This window comes from Triticum aestivum, chromosome 3D (assembly GCF_018294505.1).
Source record: "Triticum aestivum cultivar Chinese Spring chromosome 3D, IWGSC CS RefSeq v2.1, whole genome shotgun sequence".
NCBI lineage: Eukaryota > Viridiplantae > Streptophyta > Magnoliopsida > Poales > Poaceae > Triticum > Triticum aestivum.
Window position 1 is genome coordinate 618,157,970 of NC_057802.1, and position 19,657 is coordinate 618,177,626.

At 46.2% G+C, this 19,657-nt stretch overlaps 1 protein-coding gene across 1 annotated transcript; it reads left to right on the forward strand.

Moving 5' to 3' along the window:
* Window positions 1-6,545: 6,545 nt before the first annotated feature.
* LOC123075996 (uncharacterized acetyltransferase At3g50280-like) lies at window positions 6,546-8,357 on the forward strand. The gene has a single exon (XM_044498469.1). It carries the CDS (start codon window positions 6,546-6,548, stop codon window positions 7,956-7,958), a length of 1,413 nt encoding a protein of 470 aa, XP_044354404.1. The 3' UTR covers window positions 7,959-8,357.
* Window positions 8,358-19,657: the final 11,300 nt, after the last annotated feature.

Consider the following 19,657-nt stretch of genomic DNA (forward strand, 5'->3'; position numbering starts at 1 on the left):
GACGTCGTCCACCTCACCTGAGCTGCTCCATCGACAGAAGCATCCACCAAACCAGACATCATGACTCCTGACCGTCTTTCGCCGCCTCAGATCTCCTTCCCTGCCGCCGGCACCCACCGCAATGGCATCACCATCATCGACTCAGCAGATGAACCTGAGGAGTACACGGGTCCACAAGAGAGGTCGCACTCTTTTGTTTCTGCTTATGTTATGCATTGCTTAATATTACCTGCCACTTTATCGTCCTGTTCACCTCTTAGACTCCAAGTCAGGTCCAAATTAATGTTCAAACTTGAGTTCTAAATTAGTTGTGGGGCACATATCGAGGCAGCAATGAATAGTATCTCTGTCTAATATCTGGTTCACCTAGGGTATGCCTATGTTGTTCATCTTGGGTGGGAAACAAATAGTAAAGCAATCATCATCTGTCTTTTTATTAAATTAAAGCAATCATCAGCCTGCTATCATTATTTTTGGATCCATCCACTGGTTGTTGCCATCACTCTAAATTTCTGCATGCTCTCCTTACATAATCTCACCATATTTTTTGTATGCATGTCAGATATTGTACACAGTCATGCTGAACATGTAGAGAAAAAGAGAAGAGTTTTGCGCGCCAATACAATGTCATGCAGACATCGCTCCATGGTGGGTTCAATGGCAAACCCTCCCCCCCTCTCCAGATTGTAATCCAGAGGAAGATATCTGTTCTGAGGCGGATTCAGACGCAGCTGACCACTCCTATTTACCCCCCCCCAAGGTGTTTGCTCTACCTTGGCATGATGATGTTAGTCATATCATGCATATGTTGCCTTGCAGTGCCTACTTTTGACATCATATATGTCATCTGCTTAGTTTAGACATGTTCTGTAATGCCACATGTTTAGTTTCTATATCATATATGGGAATTATGCAGTCTCATGTCTTTTAGCCAGCCATAATATATGTGAAATGTTCAATGCCATCTTGTTTAACCAGGCATCATATATTTGAATGATATCTTGCCCATCCTTTTTTTCATTACATTTGTTGACAATGTTTGTACATTAAACTACTCTTCCTGTGAATCAGCCATTTGGGTGGAAGATGGAAAAATCTGGAGTGAAAACAAGGCCTTCAGAGTAGACAGTGCTACCTGTCGAAGCAGATCTCTTGTTGGGTCCCGATAGCTCCTCAGAGATGGATTCAGAGACAGATGACCAGTCCTATTCCCCCACCGAGGTGTATGCTCTAACTTGGCACGGTTATACTGCTCATATCATGCATATGGTGTCTTGCATTGCATAGTTTAGACATCATATACACAATATTCAACACCATGTTCTTAGTTCGGACATCATATCGAATGCCCTCTGTTTAGCATATAAATCACATATGTGAATTAAATCATGCAGTTCTGATTACTTAGATAACATGTAGGTGAATTATGTCATGCGATCCTGTTTAGTTATTCATCATATCTTTGAATTATGTTATGCTATGATATCCACATCATATATGTGAAATTATGTCATGCTATCCGTTTTAGTTAAACAATATACATGTAAACTATTTCATGCCCTCTTTTTTTCACACTATCTATTGCATCTGCCTCTCATACAATGTCTGTACATTCAACTATGTTTCCTGTTTATCATCCATTTGAACTGGAGCGGGTGATGCCAGTATCTAGCGGAGTAAAAAACGGTCTTCAAATAAAACAGTGCTACCTCTTGGTGGAGATAGCACCCCGGTTGTACATGCACGAGAACCAGCCCTACCACACATAACCCAGACTCTCGCAGATTGTACCCCTACTGTGATGGACAGAGAACCAGCTTCACCCAATCTAACCCCAACCCCAGCAGATAGTAACCCAGTTCCTGTTGACACAGCACCATCTCCACCACAGAGCTCCCAAACAAGAGCAGTTAGTAAGGTAGCTCCAGTTCCCAAAGGGCCAGTACTACCATGGCGAACCCCAACTCTACCAGTTAGTACGCCTATTCCTGTGGAGGAAGCACAACCAGCCAGTCGTAGTTTAGCATCTATCGCATTTGATGTTGTTAAATCCTATGTGCGTATCTTCACATCTTGGAAATATTATACTGAAGATGAAGGAAAATAACAGTTGCAGGTGTTTGTCCAGGAGTTATGTGTAAGTAATGTTATTCATGGAAATTACTTTGCTTTGTCCCATACATTCTACCTCCATGATGGTTATAATACAGCAAATTTTCCCATTTTTCTCTATAGAGAAGGACCGATTTGGAAACTCAGGATGAGGTAACCTGTGTTAATACTTCTGCTATCTTCAAGAATGCTTGGTGGCAGTATCGGAATTACATGAAGAAAACGTACTTCGCCGGGAAAGAAACTCATCAAATTTCCTTACGTTCTCCTGAGACACATTTACTGGACGATGACTGGGAACACCTTGTTCTGTACTGGTCCCGAACCAAGAATGTGGTTAAGGTCTATGAGCTCATTTTCTATTTTTAAGTACTATATTCTTGCGTCTTACTGTACTCTGTTCATGTAGAACAAGTGCCTAAACCTGACGAACAACTGTTCTAATTTAAGATTCCATTCCTATCGTGCATACTGATTTGCTCTTGTATCACTGTATTTAATCAAACAAACTTATTTTTAAATCGAAGGTTCCAATCGAAACTCCAATGGCACAGCAGGTATGTTCACGCATGTTTCTTTAACAGGTTTGCTCTTATCAATAGCTCTGTTGATTTCAATTTCAATTGTGTATACAGTTGACTTATCATATCATGCACATTACTAGCATCACAACAGAGCCAATACTGTTGTTGTACATGTAGACCCGTGGAACCCATCAGAAATCTTGTTGTGTCGTGTAGTTTCCCACGCTTTGTATTCTTTCACTGCTCCTTTGTCTTGAACTGATATGATTTGAACCGTGTCTCTATTTTGATTTGGCAAGACAATGCAGTTACCATAGGACATAGATATATGTTTGTTTGATGCTTTTATTATGTACTAGTACTTGGCAATAGAAGACTTGGTAGTTTAATCCTGTCCACCTTACTAATGAACTGGTTCACTGAAATGAGTTTCATATACTAGTACATGCTAAACCTGTTATGTGTCTGCTTGTTCCTTCTTTTAGAATGCTGACAGAATATTGTGGAAGAGTGCCTTATTAAGCAATGGTAAAGGAAGTAATGCAGATAAGGTTCAGGATAGTGAGACATCCTTGTTGGTGCCCAACAAAGCTGATAAAACAACTAAGGAAGACTATATTGAAGACAGTGAGACACCCCCAAAGTCGTGTCTTGGTTTAGTGTTCGAGTTATTGGCCACTACCGCTTGCACAAGTTATTCAAACTCACTGTCTGAATCAGTTCGGTTTCTTGAGTCTCAACTACAAGCTGAAAGACATCGATCAGTTGTGCTGCGACAAGAAGCGGAAGGACTGCGGAAGTCCCTAGAGTATTCAGATGCATACTTTCTGGTGCGACAGCAAGCGTTGGAGGATTTTAGTGCCAAACAGGACAAAGCTAATAAGCTTGCTAAGCTTATTGCCAGCATGGTGGATACCCAGGATAACATTTCTTGAGCTCTTGTGAAGTTGTTTCAGTTATGGACTTGTTTTGCTGCCTCGTTTATTTGCACTGGTGGCCAATTTTGACGGCCAGTGTATGTAATATGCTGCTTTGTTCCCTATATTTGCACTGGTGGCGAACTTTGATGCCCAGTGGATGTAATATGCGTAATAGCTGTAATAGGCTAGCGTTACTTGCTTGCTTATTTATTTCCTTATTATCTTGTTTAGTTGTTTGCTTGTAGTCACTGCAATTATTTTTCTGTGTTTTTCTAGTGGCCACAATAACCTATTTTTGATAACTAGGCCACAATAATCATGGCAACACACGGACTGTTGTAACCATGGGCCTCCTGCGGGCCGTAGGATCCATGGGCCTTCTACGGGCCATAGGATCCATGGGCATTCTACGGGCCATAGGATCCATGGACTTTCTAGGGGCCGTATGATCCATGGGCCTTCTACGGGCCGTAGGATCCATTGGTCTTCTACGGGCCGTAGGATCCGTGGGCCTTCTATGGGGCGTATAATCATTTCGCAAAAACATGGGTTGTACTATTCGTGGACCATAACGGGCCGTTAATAGGCCACATTTGATAATGCTATGAAAACAGCCCAACGGGTTAACGGGCCAAAAACGGGCCGAATGTAACCACGGGCTGAATTTGGCCCACAAACGGCACAGGCCAGTAACGGACTGTAACTAAGTGAATTCTAGAAATGAGCCCAAGAATAAATGGGCCCTTAGAAGGCCGAAAGTTAACACGGGCTGGAAACGCCCGATGGAATAATGGGCCGTTAATAGGTATAAAGCGATACATTGTTCATTATGGGCCAGTTTCATCTCGGGCCTTTAATGGGCCGAGAGTTAGAGAGGGCCTCATATGGGCCGAAAGACATCATGGGCCATACATGGGCTGGAAGTTACAACGGGCTGGAATCATATTGGACGGCCCAGATGAAGGTACTGGGCTTAATTCCGATAGGCCGTAACGGGCCGGGAGTTAGCGGGCCGTAAATGGGCTATATAGTAACATGCCGTTAACAGGCTTTCTATGGGCCGGCCCATTACCTTTTGACAAAGTCAAACGGGCCGGCCTTTTCCCCGGAATGGGCCTCTGTTGGGCCGTGCCACGTGTTGACGTATCATAGGCGCCTCCTGTCCAATGAGTGGATGACATCTGTCCCAACGGCGAGCCAACACGTGTTTCCTCTGGCCAATGAGAATTTTACACGTGGAAAATCCCCATTGGTCCTGGCTGTTAACGGGCTATCGGATCCAAAACTGGACCCGATAGCTTAACGGTGTCCCGTTACTGCGGATGCCACGTGTCGGTCACCCTTGACGAAAGCACTTCTGTGACGCGCGATTTATCATCATGGAAGTGGACACTTTCGTGATGATAATTTTGGTAATGTCATGGAACACTTCTACGACAGCACAGGTATGACTATCTTGATTCTGTCATAAAATCGTCATGGATGTACATGCATGACAAAAAACGTGACCTACTGTGACAAACACGTATCATCACGGAAGTGTATTTTTTTAGTGTACTTGCATGCTATGTGTACGTGTAACGTGTATTGCTATGTGTGGGGTTCCACACTTAGGTGTTTGCCTTTGGTAGCCTTTCTTATGAGGAAATGCTCCCTAGTGCTTCCACTAAGCCATAGTAGTTCGCTACTGTTCTGAAACACTGGGATTGGCCGGCATGTATCCTTCATTAATCATGTGTTTGTCCACATATAATGAGAGTTTTCTTAAAAAAATATTAAGCCACGACTTACATAACTAGCTCGTGCTGTTGCACGGGTCGACGACTAGTTACATGATAGACATGTTATGTAGCATTTCACGTCAAAAAATATGTTTTGATCATTTACCTACTCGAGAACGAGCAGGAATTAAGCTTAGGGATGCTTGATAAGTCTTCAACGTATCTATAATTTTTTATTGTTCCATGCTATTATAGTATGAATCTATGATGTTTTATATGCAATTATATATCATTTTTAGGACTAAAATATTAACCTAGTGCCCATTGCCGATTGTTTTCCGTTTGCTTGTTTTTAATTATCAAAAAATTAATATCAAACGGAGTCCAAACACTATAAAAAATTTTGACTATTTTTTCTGGACCCAGAGAGACCCTAGAAGGTTCGGGAGAAGATCAGACAAGCCAGGACGGATTGACAAGCTCGCTAGGCGCGCCCCCCAGGTGGGAGCTTGTGGCCCATCTTGACCTAATTCCACATGTATAAATTCTCAAATATTTGAAGTATACCACAGAGCCAGCCGAAACACTTTTTCGGCTGCCGCTAGTTTCTGTTCTATCAATAAACCATCTAGAGGCCTTTTCCGGAACTTTGCCAGAGGGAGAAATCGATCACGGAGAGCTTCTACATCAATCTTGCTACCCTTCCGATGATGCGTGAGTAATTTACCTCAGACTTATGGGTCCATAGCTAGTAGCTATATGGCTTCTTCTCTCCCTTTGATCTTCAATACAATGTTCTCATCGATATGCTTCGAGTTCTGTTTATCGTTGATGGTTATATGCATCGTGTACCACAGTAATTTTGCCAACGGACAGTCGAGAAAGAGGTTTTGTATACTTTTAGCCTGGTCACAATAGCAACAACGAGAGATACCTACCCAATTATGCTTACCAAACTATCTTTCATCAAGATCACTCCCTTATGGACAAACGACATGAAGATTTTAATTCTAAGTGAAACTTTAATCTTCCAGTTATTTAGGGATCTCGGAACTGGCCCAGTATCAATTAAATCCATGTACATAGACTTCACTGAGAAACTACACTGGTTGGCCTGCTTAGTTTGTTAGTAATAGTTAGCGATGGATCGACACAAAACAATGTTTGTACGTGCATCTCAATTAATCTATTCTTGGATCAGAACCCACGTGTTATCTCTGCCTCTCTCTATATCTATAAATATAGTGTATGTAGCTAGCCTGAAACAGATGACAAGCAAAGCAACCTCCATCGTGACAACGTACAAGCAGAAGCACATCATGGGAGCTACCACCGGCACCACCGTACGGATCGTTTCCGGGCGCATGGTCCAGCCGCCAAGCGGTGGCGGTGGCACGCCATCGGAAGACATCCACCTCACGCCCTGGGACCTTCGTCTCCTCACCATATACTACATACAGATGGGTATCGTCCTGCCCAAGCCTCCTGTCGGCGGCAAGAGCTTGGTTGACGCCCTGGCCTCCTCCTTGGCGCGCACCCTCGTCCGGTACTACCACTTTGCCGGCCGGCTGGCCAGCGAGGAGCTCGGCGACGGGACTGTCACCGTCTCTCTGCGATGCACCGGGGAAGGCGCCGAGCTCGTCCACGCGGAGGCGCCCGGCGTGGCCGTTGCGGACCTGGTGGGCTCGGTGCACACCTCGTCGCCCGTGGACTCTGCCTTCTTCCCGCTGAGCGGCGTGCTTAACGGGGACGCCGCTATCCAGTCACTCCCTGTGCTGTCTGCGCAGGTGACTGAGCTGGCGGACGGCGTCTTCATCGCGGTGTCCATGAACCACTCTGTGGGCGATGGTACAAACTTCTGGGACTTGTTCAACACATGGTCGGAGATCCACCGAGGAGGCGATGTTAACAACACGACGCCATTACTGCACGGGAGGTGGTTCGTGGAGACAAGTCCTGTGCCGATCCCCTTGCCGTTGAGCAAACTGCAACACGTCCTCCAGCGGTTCCACCTCCCGCCGGTGCGAGAGGCCTTCTTCACCTTCTCAGCTGCGAGCGTGAAGAAGCTCAAGGCGAAGGCCAACGAGGAGATGGCCACCAACGCAATCTCGTCGCTGCAGGCTCTGCTGGCGCACCTTTGGCGGGCAGTGTGCCGGGCCCGGCGCGTTCCAAAGGGGCAGGAGACCTTCTACGTCCTCGTCATCGGCTGCCGGGGGCGCGTGCACGGCGTGGCGCCAGGCTACGTGGGCAGCGCCCTGGTGGTCGGAAGGGCGGTCTGTGCCGCCGGCGAGGTCCAAGACAAGGGGCTGGGCTGGACGGCCTGGCAGCTGAACCGCACTGTGGCATCCTTCGACGAGGCCACGTTGAGGGAGTTCCTAGACCGCTGGATCCGGGAGCCAACGTTCCCCTACTCCAAGGACCTGTCGGCAGGGGGCGGGCTGGAGATAAGCAATTCGCCTCTGTTCGACGTCTTCGGGAACGACTTCGGATGGGGGAGGCCCCTGGGCGTCCGGAGTGGCTTCGGCGCCGACGACAAGTCGGACGGGAAGGCCACGGTGTTCGAGGGGCCGGAGGGGGAAGGAAGCATGTCGCTGGAGGTGTGCTTGGCGCCGGACGTGCTGGAGAGGCTGCTCGCCGACCACGAGTTCATGGACGCGGCCACCCTTCCACTTCCTGCGTGATCACTCTTCTTCTGCGGCGGCAACCACTGTTTTTTTCCCAATAAGTCACTCTTCTTCAGTGGCAACTCCTCTATTTTTTTTCAATAATGTCATCAGTGCCGCGTGCGGGGGCTCAACCATGAGTTCAGAGTTTTTTTTTTCAATAATAAGTCGCTCTTCTGTTTCAAAGATAAATTCCTAAATAAGTGTTTTTTTTTGCTTCGCCTTTTGGTTTATACCACCATAGAACAATATTGATTTATATGCCACAAGGTGAAGAAAAATCCCCTATTTTGGAGCAAAAATCCCATTATGCCTCCCCTCCTAGCGCATTCTATATAAGTCAGGAAGAGCACGTCGGGTTGAGGGTTGAACTCTCTTACATTGTACATACCTACACCGAAGAGTAAGAACACCATACATGCTTAGGGTATTAACTCCACCATTCAGGTCCTGAACTTGTATAATTCCTTGTGCTCAATACCATCCATAATAATTGATAGGTACGATTGACTCTACATTCACACCTAGTACTGTCAGGATTATATCCTGGACATGGTGGTCGGAATCGAATGGATGGCGGCGGCGTTATGGCGACCATTTTGGGTGCGTATGGAAGGCTACTTCGGGCGTTCTTCAAAATGCACTGAGGAAGGAGAACCGTTGAGGGAGGCGTGAGAAAGGATCTGTAAGACTCATCAGGTTTCTGAGGAAGGATGGACGCAAGGCGTTGGCAGCCTTGCACAGGTGCAGTGTGGAAGACGACTCTGGGGGTTTCTTTTCATTTATGTATTCTAGTTTAGGTTTAGTTATATTTTATTTCTTTTCATTTATGTATTCTAGTTTAGGTTTAATAACAAACAAAAATTCATCTATCTTAGAAAAATAATCAGGCTATTTTTATACATTGGTTTGCTTAGTTAGGTCTTACGATTATTTCAAGCAATAAATAAGCTGTTTAATGCACTTATTTTAATAATGCATCATATGATATATAGATCCCCCAAAACCATTGCATTTTTTATTAATAAAGCTTACGTTTCATATAAGGGAGGAAGTCCTATTATCCTCACTCTTTTTGTGGAGTGAGTTTATATGGAAATTGCTTTATCTATAATTCAAAAATCTAAATTATGATCAAGTAGTTTGCAAAATGCACATGCCTATCTATAACATTCCTGATGTTACAAACCTACTGCCCTTAAAAAGAATCTTGACCACGAGATTTTGGGAGAGAAAAGATGCAAGTTATCTACTCTCTAATATTCTTCTCGCTCCCGGGTTGCCTCATCTTTAGTATGATGACTCACTTCCACATTGCATAGCCTGATAGCCTTGGTGCGAGTGACACAGTCTGCTGGCACGAGAATTTTGATAGGCTGCTCTACGTATGTAAGGTCCTCCTCCACTTGACGGCTTCCAAAGGAACAATATCGCTCAAAGGGGTGTTTTCGGACCGGCTCGGCCTTATGTGTTTTTTCATGCAGCAATGCTAGTGTCAACTTACAGCATTACAGCCTTAGAAGAGGGGTGGCGAGAAGAGTCGGTGGTGGGGAAGGAAACAGAGGAGGCATTCCAGTCTAGAATCACAACTGACGGTGGTGGTGCGCCCAACCGCCCAGCCACTATCACGTTGTCACGCGTTGGATGCACCCATTGGAACACATTTTTCCTTTTTTTGCAACCAATTTTGGGTATTTTTGGAGTTTTTTCTGTTTTTGGACGTTACTTGTTTATTATTCTTAGGTTGTCTGAAAACAAAATCCGGTTTTTTTACCTTTTTCCCTGTGTTAAGAAACATTTTTAATAACTGAAATCCACAAAAGAAGCACAAAACTTCAACGATGTGAGAGTGCCCCTTGCAAAAGGAACCCCTTTATTAGTGATTTTATTTTTCTCCCCTCTGTGATTAATATACTTACCATGGCTAGTCATGAGGCTATCTTGAGTTGAGGACTATGTGTTTGTCCTATCCAGCTTGATTTAGGCCGTGCTTGGATTGGGTGTAATTTAATATGGGTGTATCCATTTCACAAGTGTATCTTACCGAATTAGACTGACTTCCAGCAGGAAACAAAACAGACGTCTAGGGCGTGTATTTTCTTTTTAAAAAAACTCGACACAAGGGGAGAAAATCCGAAGGCATTGTATTGTAAGGTCGAGAAAAGACTCCGAACGCTGGCTTGCACAGCGCAAGTAAACGTAGCGAACATGGTGGCTTGCACAACACAAGTATACGCACCGAGGGGCTTTTTGTGAAAAATTTGAACCCTGGTTGGTAGCCCCAATACAGGAGGCCTCTACCACCGTCCTAGACGCGTGTATTTTTTATAGGTGTATCGGAAGTAAACACGATAATCCAAGCACGGGGGGCCACAATTTTTTTCATGTTACAAAAATGGATCGCATGTGTGGTCCTGCGTCTTTGGTCGAGCTTATGGAGACTTATTCAGAAAGCACGTCTTCCTTCTTACGGGGACACACGGTTGGGTACTACTCCCTCCGTTACTAAATATAAGTCTTTTTAGAGATTTCAATGCGGATTACATACAGAGCAAAATAAGTGAATCTACATTCTAAAATGTGTGTATATACATCCATATGTAGTTCATATGGAATCTCTAAAAAGACTTGTATTTAGGAACGGAGGGAGTACGTAACATGAGATCAACTCGTTTTGACCAAAATGAAAATTTGCGGTATATGTTAGTCCCCACAAGAAAAAAGTTGTACGTGAGTTTAAAAAAATTGGTGAATGAGTTGTACGTGAGTATTACTCTTGGCACGGCCAACTTCAATACAATTGTGCAGTTTAGTTACAGGTAAATTGTCTTAACTTGAAATTTGGGTCAGTGGATTCTTTTTTGGAAGAAAGCGGTCGCGTAGACCCCTAACGATCCCGACGGCGGCTCATGGGAGAGTGAAGCGAGGCCAGACACGCAGTTGGATGTGTCGCCTAAGAACGAGCCGCCGCTGGATGTGTCGAGTTCGGAGGTTGACGAGTGAGCGTGCAAGCTTGCCCGGAAAAACAAATCTTGTGATTCCCTGTCTAGATGGCGAGGGGCGGCGGTAAGGGCAAACACGACGTGTTAGCATTAATCTTGTCATGATGTATATGCATATTTAGTTTTCTTTTAAGTTCCATATTTAGATTTGAGTTTGCATGTAGTCTAGATAGTCTGTATGTGTGACCGATGTGCTGGCCGAGTCTCGACAAGGTGTGTCCGTTGCCGAGTGTCACTAGTAGAAAAAGGGCATTTGTCTCGGTTCATAAGGGACTTTAGTCCCGGTTCTCGTTACTAAAGCCTCCCCTTTTAGTCCCGGTTCTTACACGAACCGGGACTAAAGGCCGTCCACGTGGCCGCTGTCTGGAGCTCCACCTTTAGTCCCGGTTGGTAAAAGGTATTTTTACGAAAAAAATTGAATATTTTTTTTAAAAAATTAAAAAAAATCAATTTTCAAAATTTTGAATTATTTTCCAATTTAATCTCTAATCATCCCTCATCACTGCTCAATTTAACCTCTAATCTCTAATCACCCATCATCATTCCAAATCATCTAACTTCCCAGCCGGTCACCCATCCTCTCACTACTCCAGCCTAAGCACGCTTAATTTTCGGGTTCTATTCCCCCTTGTTTCCAAGTCTGCACTTGTTGTTTTCACGACAATAATAAGATGTTAATCCTATTAACCCTCAGGAATTTAGCCTGAGCATGAAGTCACATGTTTCACTGTTTGAGTTTGAAATTATTATTCTAAAAAACAATAATTATTTAGTAACAGTAATATTTCTTCAATAAGTAGTTTGACCATAGTTTGACCAGATTTAACCAAAATTCAAAAAATTAAAATAATTATTTAGTAACACTAATATTCTTGAATAATTATGTAGTAACACTAATATTTCTTGAATAAGTAGTTTGACCATAGTTTGACCATAGTTTGACCAGATTTGACCACAGTTTGACTAGATTTGACCAAAATTCTAAAAAACTGTAATAATTATTTAGTAACACTAATATTATTGAATAATTATTTAGTAACACTAATACTTCTTGAATAAGTAGTTTGACCAAAGTTTGACCTGATTTAACCAAAATTCAAAAATAAATTGAAATTTGAGCATAACTTTTTATCCTTTTAGAATTTGAGCATTCTAAAAATTTGCAAACAGGCCATAGGCTGTCAAAATTGGATGCGGATTTTCGTGCTGAACATTTTGATATATTATACGTTTTTTCTGACATCGTATGCAAAAGTTATAGCCGTTTTATATTTTCCCTACACTTTTTGCAAAACATGTCCAAATTTAAGTTTTTAAATTTTCCCAAGTAGTACATGTAGTAACATAACTACATCTGGAAGGATTTTAATTTTTGACGTTTTTATCATTTTCTTTTGCTTTTTGCAAAACTGAAAAGGCGATCCACAAGGGGGTAGAGTTTGAAAATGCAACTCGTGCCACGAACCGGTATTAATGCCTCAAACCCCATTAGTACCGGTTGGTGGCTCAAACCGGGACTAAAGGTCTAACCTTTAGTACCGATTGGTGCCACGAACCGGTACTAATGGGCATCGCACCCTTTAGTTCCAGTTCGTGGCACCAACCGGGACTAAAGGTCCCATTTGAACCGGGACTAATGCTTGTACGGTGCCCTAGCCGCTTGAACCGGGATTAATGCTCTTTTTTGACCGAACCAAAGCCCTGTTTTCTACTAGTGTGTGGTCATAGTTGAAGAAACGGCAGCTCAAGAATCGGATCAACGTGCGTGTGAAGAGGCTGCGTGAGTTGCAACCCGCTTCGTGCGTGTCAAGAGGCTGAGGTCGCGTCCAGGTCATTTGGATCCTAGGCATACGTCCAGATAGTTAGTGGTTAGTTTACTACTGTACTAGATGCATGCAACTCTGTTAGCCGCGTATGTGAAAGTGGTGGCCGGGTCATGTGTTAGTGACCGGTGTGGTGTGCACGAGTTAGAAGCGGAACTTGTGGCCTTCCGGCCGTGTGTGTGCAGTGGCGGAGCTTGGACCAAATCTTTAGAGGGGCAATGGGCTAAGGAGCAGCAAAACTATGAGGTTTAGCCTGTTTTTACTGAACATACGGCAAAAAATCTAATGAGTAGTGCTGGATTAACGAGTTGCTCGGCTCATTCGGCTCATTATCATTGATCTCGTTAATATTAACTAGCGAAAATGGTTGTTAGCTTGGTTCGTTATGGGCTCGTTATGCTCATGATTGTTCACAAGTGCTCGTTAAGGTAATAAACAACATAGAAGAATTTTATGATTCCATAAAAATTCACAATGAATAAATTAAACAAAGACATCAAGGTAAGAAAAAACACAGAAGAATCTCATGATCCCATCAAAAAACACAACGACATAAATTTAACAAGGATGTTTGGTTCATGGCGGCTAGCTCTTGGTTGACTCTAGGGTCTCCTAGCGGCTAGCTCCTAGGTCCAGGATAAGTGCCGAAGTGGGCTGGCGTGTTGGGCCCTAGGCTAGGCTAACTAGCAGCTTTGTTAGTGGGCTGATTTGAACTAAGGGTCTCCTATCAAACTTTTGAAAATTAGCGAGCTAAACGAGTTAGCTCGTTAAACTCGTTAATTTTAATGAGAAAAAAACATTGTTCAGCTTGGTTCATTAACTAACGAGCACGAGCCGAAAGGAGCCGAACTATCGAGCACTCATTATTCTCGCGAGCTTCGAGTTTTTCGTCCAGCCCTAGGTCAACGCCCAAGTTGGCCCCGTAAAGGAATTTTTCAGATCAGGGTACATGCCACCGGGTGTCAATGATACGGTAATTGTCCTGATTCCAAAAGTCGCTGACCCAGCTCACCTTACTGATTCCAGACCCATTAGTTTATGCAATGTTATCTACATGATTGTGGCCAAATGTTTGATGAACAGACACCGTCCTCTCCTGGATGAGATCATATCCCCTATCAGAGTGCTTTTACTCTAGGTCGTCTGATCACAGATAATGTGTTCCTCGCCTTTTGAATACCTCCATTATATTCAGCATGAGAACAATCCAAAGAATAGTTATTGTGCTTATAACTAGACTTGTCAAAGGCCTATGACCTGTTGGATTGGGATTTCTTGTAGCAGGCGGTGCAAAAGTTAGGCTTCGCTCATTAGTGGGTACGATGGATAAAGACATGTGTTACCTCGGTGGGATATTCTGTTAAATTTAATGGAGCCATCTTTGATCCGTTTGCACCGACGTGTGGGCTTCGGCAAGGTGATTACCTATCCCCTTTTTGATTCATATTATTGCTGATGGTCTCTCCACCTTACTCAGACAAGGGGTGCAGTCACCTCTCCAACCAGTGAAAATTTGCAGTCGAGCTTCAGAGGTGTCACACCCCCTCTTCGCCGATGACACCCTCCTTTTATTCAAAGCTAATTCAGCCCAAGTGCAGTATATTAAGGGTGTCATAAACAGCAATGCAAGAGCCATGGGACAATTAATAAATCCCCACAAATGCTCCATTCAGTTTGGAGATAATTGCCCCATTGAGAAGCAAACAGAAGTCAGGTAAGAGTTACAAGTGCAAAGCTCACAATTTGAAGGGAAGTACCTTGGGTTGCCCACTCTCGATGGCCGCATGAATAAAGGAAAATTTCAGATGCTGCAAGAGAGCTTATCGAAATGTATCATTGCGTGGGTGACACTCTTTCCCAGGCGGGCAAGGAAACAATGATTAAGTCCATGGCACAGCTATATAATGGGGGTTTTGAAACTGCCATATTCAGTCTGTGATGATCTATCTAGACTTGTGCGAAACTTTTGGTGGGGCTCCAAACATGGGAAAAGGAAGGCACACTGGCTTGCTTGGGACAAAATCCTAAAACCGAAAGTGGAAGGAGGAATTGGGTTTCGAGCCTTCCGATTGTTTAATCAAGCTATGCTTGCGTAGCAAGCCTGGCGTCTCCTCACCAAGCTGGATTCTCTATGCACACAAATTCTCAAGGCGAAATATTATCCTAACGGCAACCTCGAGGACACTCTTTTTACAGGTAACACTTCACCAACATCTCATGGCATCTAACATAGCCTCGATCTGCTCAAGAAAGGGCTTCTGTGGCAGGTCGACAATGGCGAGAACATCCGCATCTGGAGGGATCCTAGGCTACCACGGCCGATATCCTATCGGCATATCTCTGTGCATGGGACTTTGCCGGCTACGGAGGGTAGCTGACTTGTTGGACGATGGCGTGGGGATGTACTCTGCCAATACTTTCGGTCGATGGGCGTGGACCGCATCTTGACGATAAAGCCCAGCCCGCATCAGCTTGACAATGTCCTCACCTGGGCCCATGATCTCCTTGGCCTCTTGATTGTAAGGAGTGCGTACAAGCTCGCCTTGGAGGAAAAAACTCACAGCAATGCGTGCGCTACGAGCAGGGAACCGGACGACACGTGTGTCGTCTAGAAAGTAGTGTTGGGTTGTCGTGGTATGCTCATGGTAGATGTCATGGGTAGGCTTATCAAACGTGGTTGGGACCAAAGGACGTCGGTGGGTTCCGGAGGCGATATTGTGGACAAGCCGTGTGTGACGCTCGATGTACCCAGGCTCTCCATTGGACATGACACCTCTAGTCCTGCCAGATCTACTAGATGGATCACAAGAGGGCTACAATCGTTCTCCTTGATCTTTGTTGGGTGGAGAAGGAACAAGAGCTAGCTCTCTACTTCTCCTTGTGTGTGTGTGTGTGACAAACGGGTGGAGTGGCAGAAGAGTCGACCCTCTGCATGGAGGGTTCCTAGGGGGTCTTATAGGCCTACCCCCAAGGTACAAGGGTAAATCTACATGGGCGCGGAGCGTTGGCATATGTGTCTTCTCCTTCTCGTGGGGCCCATTGTCGGTGTCAAAACCGGCAGATCTCAGGTAGGGGGGCCCAAGTTGTACGTCTGAGGACCAATGGTAACTATGGACAAAGGACACAGTGTTTACCCAGGTTCGGGCCCTCTTGATGGAGGTAAAACCCTACTCCTACTTGATTATATTCGAGGGTATAGGTGTTACAAGAGTTGATCTACCTCGAGATCGATTCGGCTAACCCTAGATTAGCTAGCCTAGCAATGTTGTGATCCTGCCTCCGATCTACCCCTCCGGTTTATATAGACACCGGGGGGGGGGGGGGCTTAGGTTTGTACAAAGTCGGTTTTACAGAAAGGAATAAGATATCCGGACACCTATACTTGCCATCCATGCATACGGGAGTCCCTACCGGACACGAGAGATAATCTTCTGTCGTGTATCTTGACGGCCCATCAGTCCGGCCCACATTAATAGACAGGACGCCCGAGGACCCCCTAGTCCAGGACTCCCATAGTAGCCCCTGAACTAGTCTTCAATGATGATATACTCGGCGTTCAGATTGTCTTCGGCATTGCAAGGCAGGTTCCTTGAAGAATACACATCGGCTTTCCTCTGTAAAAGAATTGTATCCGGCTTTTCATAATAAACACAACCCTTAGCCGCGAAGGCAGGATATATATAAAAAAGGAGAACAGTCTTTTACTGACAACTTTTTCGAGGAAGCATCAAACTTGACCCTTCAGCTTTTCGAACCGTTTTCACACCCCGCGCTCCGTGTTTTGAGGCAACACCTCGTTAGCACGTCCTGTCAAAACAGAGATCGTGCCCACTTAATACGAGATTGCACATCACTGGTATTTGGGTAATCCAACTGACTGCGGCGCATACCCACATTGGGAATAGGCGAGGTTGTAAGGCTATGGGGGGCGGGTGCTCGGTATTCACGGCCTATAAGTGGATAAAGATCCATCTTTTCTATCCCACGCCTTCTTCCTTCCTCAGCCTTTCCATCTTCGAGCTCCAGCGCCCAAGCTTCGATCCTCCCAACCGCCACCAACCTCTCCAGTCATGTCCGGATCCGGCTCTCAAGGCAAGTGGGTGGCCTCCTCCGTGAAGGAGAAGGACATCAAGGAGCTCTGGGAGGTGGGGTACCTGAGTACGGACATTGCGTACAGGATCCCTGCCAAGAAGCAGGTCATCCCCACTCCGGAGCCCGGCGAAAGGGTGGTATTTATCCCCCACTTCCTCCACGGACTAGGGTTTCCACTTCACCCTTTTGTCCATGGCCTCATGTTCTATTACGGGCTAGATTTCCATGATCTAGCCCCAAACTCCTTCCTCTAGCCCCAAACTCCTTCCTCCACATCTCGGCGTTTATCGTCGTGTGCGAGGCGCTCCTCCGCATCCCCCCCCCCACTTCGGCTTTTGGCTCAAAGTCTTCAACGTGAAGCCAAAGGTGATGGACGGGCAGCACGCAGACTGCGGAGGTGCAATGGTGAGCAAACTCCCCAACGTCACCTGGCCCAAAGGGGCCTTTGTGGAAACTGTCAAGATATGGCAGCAGGAATGGTTCTACATCACCGAACCCCGTGGCACTAACTGGGCAGCCACTCCTGAGTTTAGATCCGGACCCCCGATGCTGCTCGCGTCGTGGATCAACAAGGGTCTGGACTGGGGGTCGACCGACGAGGTGTTGATGCTGCAAAAGCGCATCAAAAACATTATAGAAAAGAACACTAGCCTCACTGACGTGATCCAGGTGATGCTATTTTGCCGGACCCTTCCCTGCCAGCACCGGCCTCTCCATATGTGGGAGTTCAACCCGGAAGGACCGCAGACCCTGCAGTGATTCTTCGGCACGACGCACGAAGACATCTGGAGGCTGCTTTTCAAGGCCCAGAAGTCGTGGCCGAAGACGACTGACGACATCGGCCTCGACTGTGCTCACCCAGCCTCTCCAGTAAGTTTTTTAGTTTCTGAACATAACTTTAGTTCAGAAGTCGAAGGGGTATACTGAGACTTCCATCCTTCAGGGCTAGACGAAGAAGGCGGAGCGGATCAAGTGTCCGTCTCCGCTGCCCGAAAACCCAGCTGATCCTCTGCTGACGAGGATGCTGGTCTCGGCGCCGTACCAGGCGCCGGAGAAGAAGGCCAAGAAGAAGGGCAAGGAGGCCAAAGGTGGCCCCCGCCGTAAAGGTACTCCGGACACTGTGTCCGGAGATACCGAAGCTCTCTCCTCCCATGAGGGATATGAGGACGAACAAGAGGAGGAGGAAGAAAGCGAATCTCCCCTTAAGGGGAGGAGGAAGAAAAGAGCGGCCTCCGTAGACCCAGAGGCGGAGGCGTCCAAGAGGGGGAAGATATCCCTTTCGGACGACTCGGATTCGCATGCCGAAGCCATCCCCGAGCGGCGTCCTAGGTCCAAGCCCCTGGCCGATTCGTAATTATCCAAGGATGCCTTACATATATCGGCTTTTATGATTGTAGTTTTTAATACACTATATTGTATGCTTCAGTCCGGCCCGCGATCTCCCCCAACTATCATCTCCAGGGAACTCGCTGGAGCCAGGGATGGTGGAGAGCAAGTCGCCACCGCGAGCCTCTCCGCCCACCGCCACGGACGACAATGAAGTCTTGTCCCGAAGAGCCTCTCCAGGCCATGGAATGGTGCGGGAGGCCGTCAAGACGGCGCCAGAGGGTAACGCCTCGGCTGCCGAAGACATGGGGGGACCAACCTCCATGGAGACTGATGACGGGGGCCATGACCAATCCGGCCCCCAGCCGAACACTATTCAGGAGACCCATACGGCTCCGTAATCGGGCGAGCGACCCCCTTTGAAGGAGGCGGGGCGTCGACTCCACCGGCGACCTCCATCAATCCGGAGGCGCCGAATACTTTGGCGGAAGCACTTCGTCATGCTTCCATCATGGAGGAGCACCGTACCCTGATGGGTATGGTGGTTGAGAAGATTCAGTCCGCCAAGAGCGGGCTGAACAAAGCCTTTACCAGCCTATTAACAGGCTTTGAGGTATGCGATGTAATTTTCTAACCAATTTTAATAAAGGAATATGCCTGTGTATAGATAGTAGCTCATGAGACTGTCCGGCTTTAGCGAAGCCGGACAAAGGATCACATAGTGTTCGAAAGAGGTGACATATTACTGTATTGTACAATAGGCTTCCTTGCTGGCGGCGAGCGCCCAGGCCGCCAAAGTTTCTGAACTCACTCGGAAGCTGCGGCTAGCCGATGAAGAAGTAGTCCACATCAACAAGCGGTTTGAGGAGACGCAAGGTAAGCGTGCATTGAGGAGATTGATCATATATCTCCAATGGTATATCCAAAAATTGTATATATGTTAGTCGTTTTAAACTGACTAAAAATGTTGTAAATATACTCACATTTGGTGCCGACGAGGTCGAGTCCCTCAAGAACGCCCTCGCCGAAGCCAAGAAGGAGGTGGAGGCGAGCAAGGCAGCCGCGTACAAAGCGGCCAAAAATTTGGAGGGGAGCAGACCACCCGCTGACGACATGAGGCGCAGGTGGGCGAGGTTGAACAAGAGCTCAAGGACGCCATCGCTAAATGCGAATTCTTGGAGCAGAAGAGTTAGGAGTAGGCCTCCGAGCTCACGAAAGCTCGTGAGAGCCCGAAGGAAGCCCGGGTTGATGCCCATGGCGCTCGCCAGGAGATCCAAGAGGCGAGGCGAATTGCGGCTGGTAAGGCCTTTATCATGCAGAGTAGATATACTAGTAGGAGACATATTTTACTAACCTGAGTTTGGAGTTCTCTAGGCGCCTTTGCGGATCTGCCAAGGAGTATTGCGGATGCCGTCGCATTCTTCCGAGCCGAAGAGGGGAGCTCCACTGAGAAATTGTTCTGGTCGCAGTACCT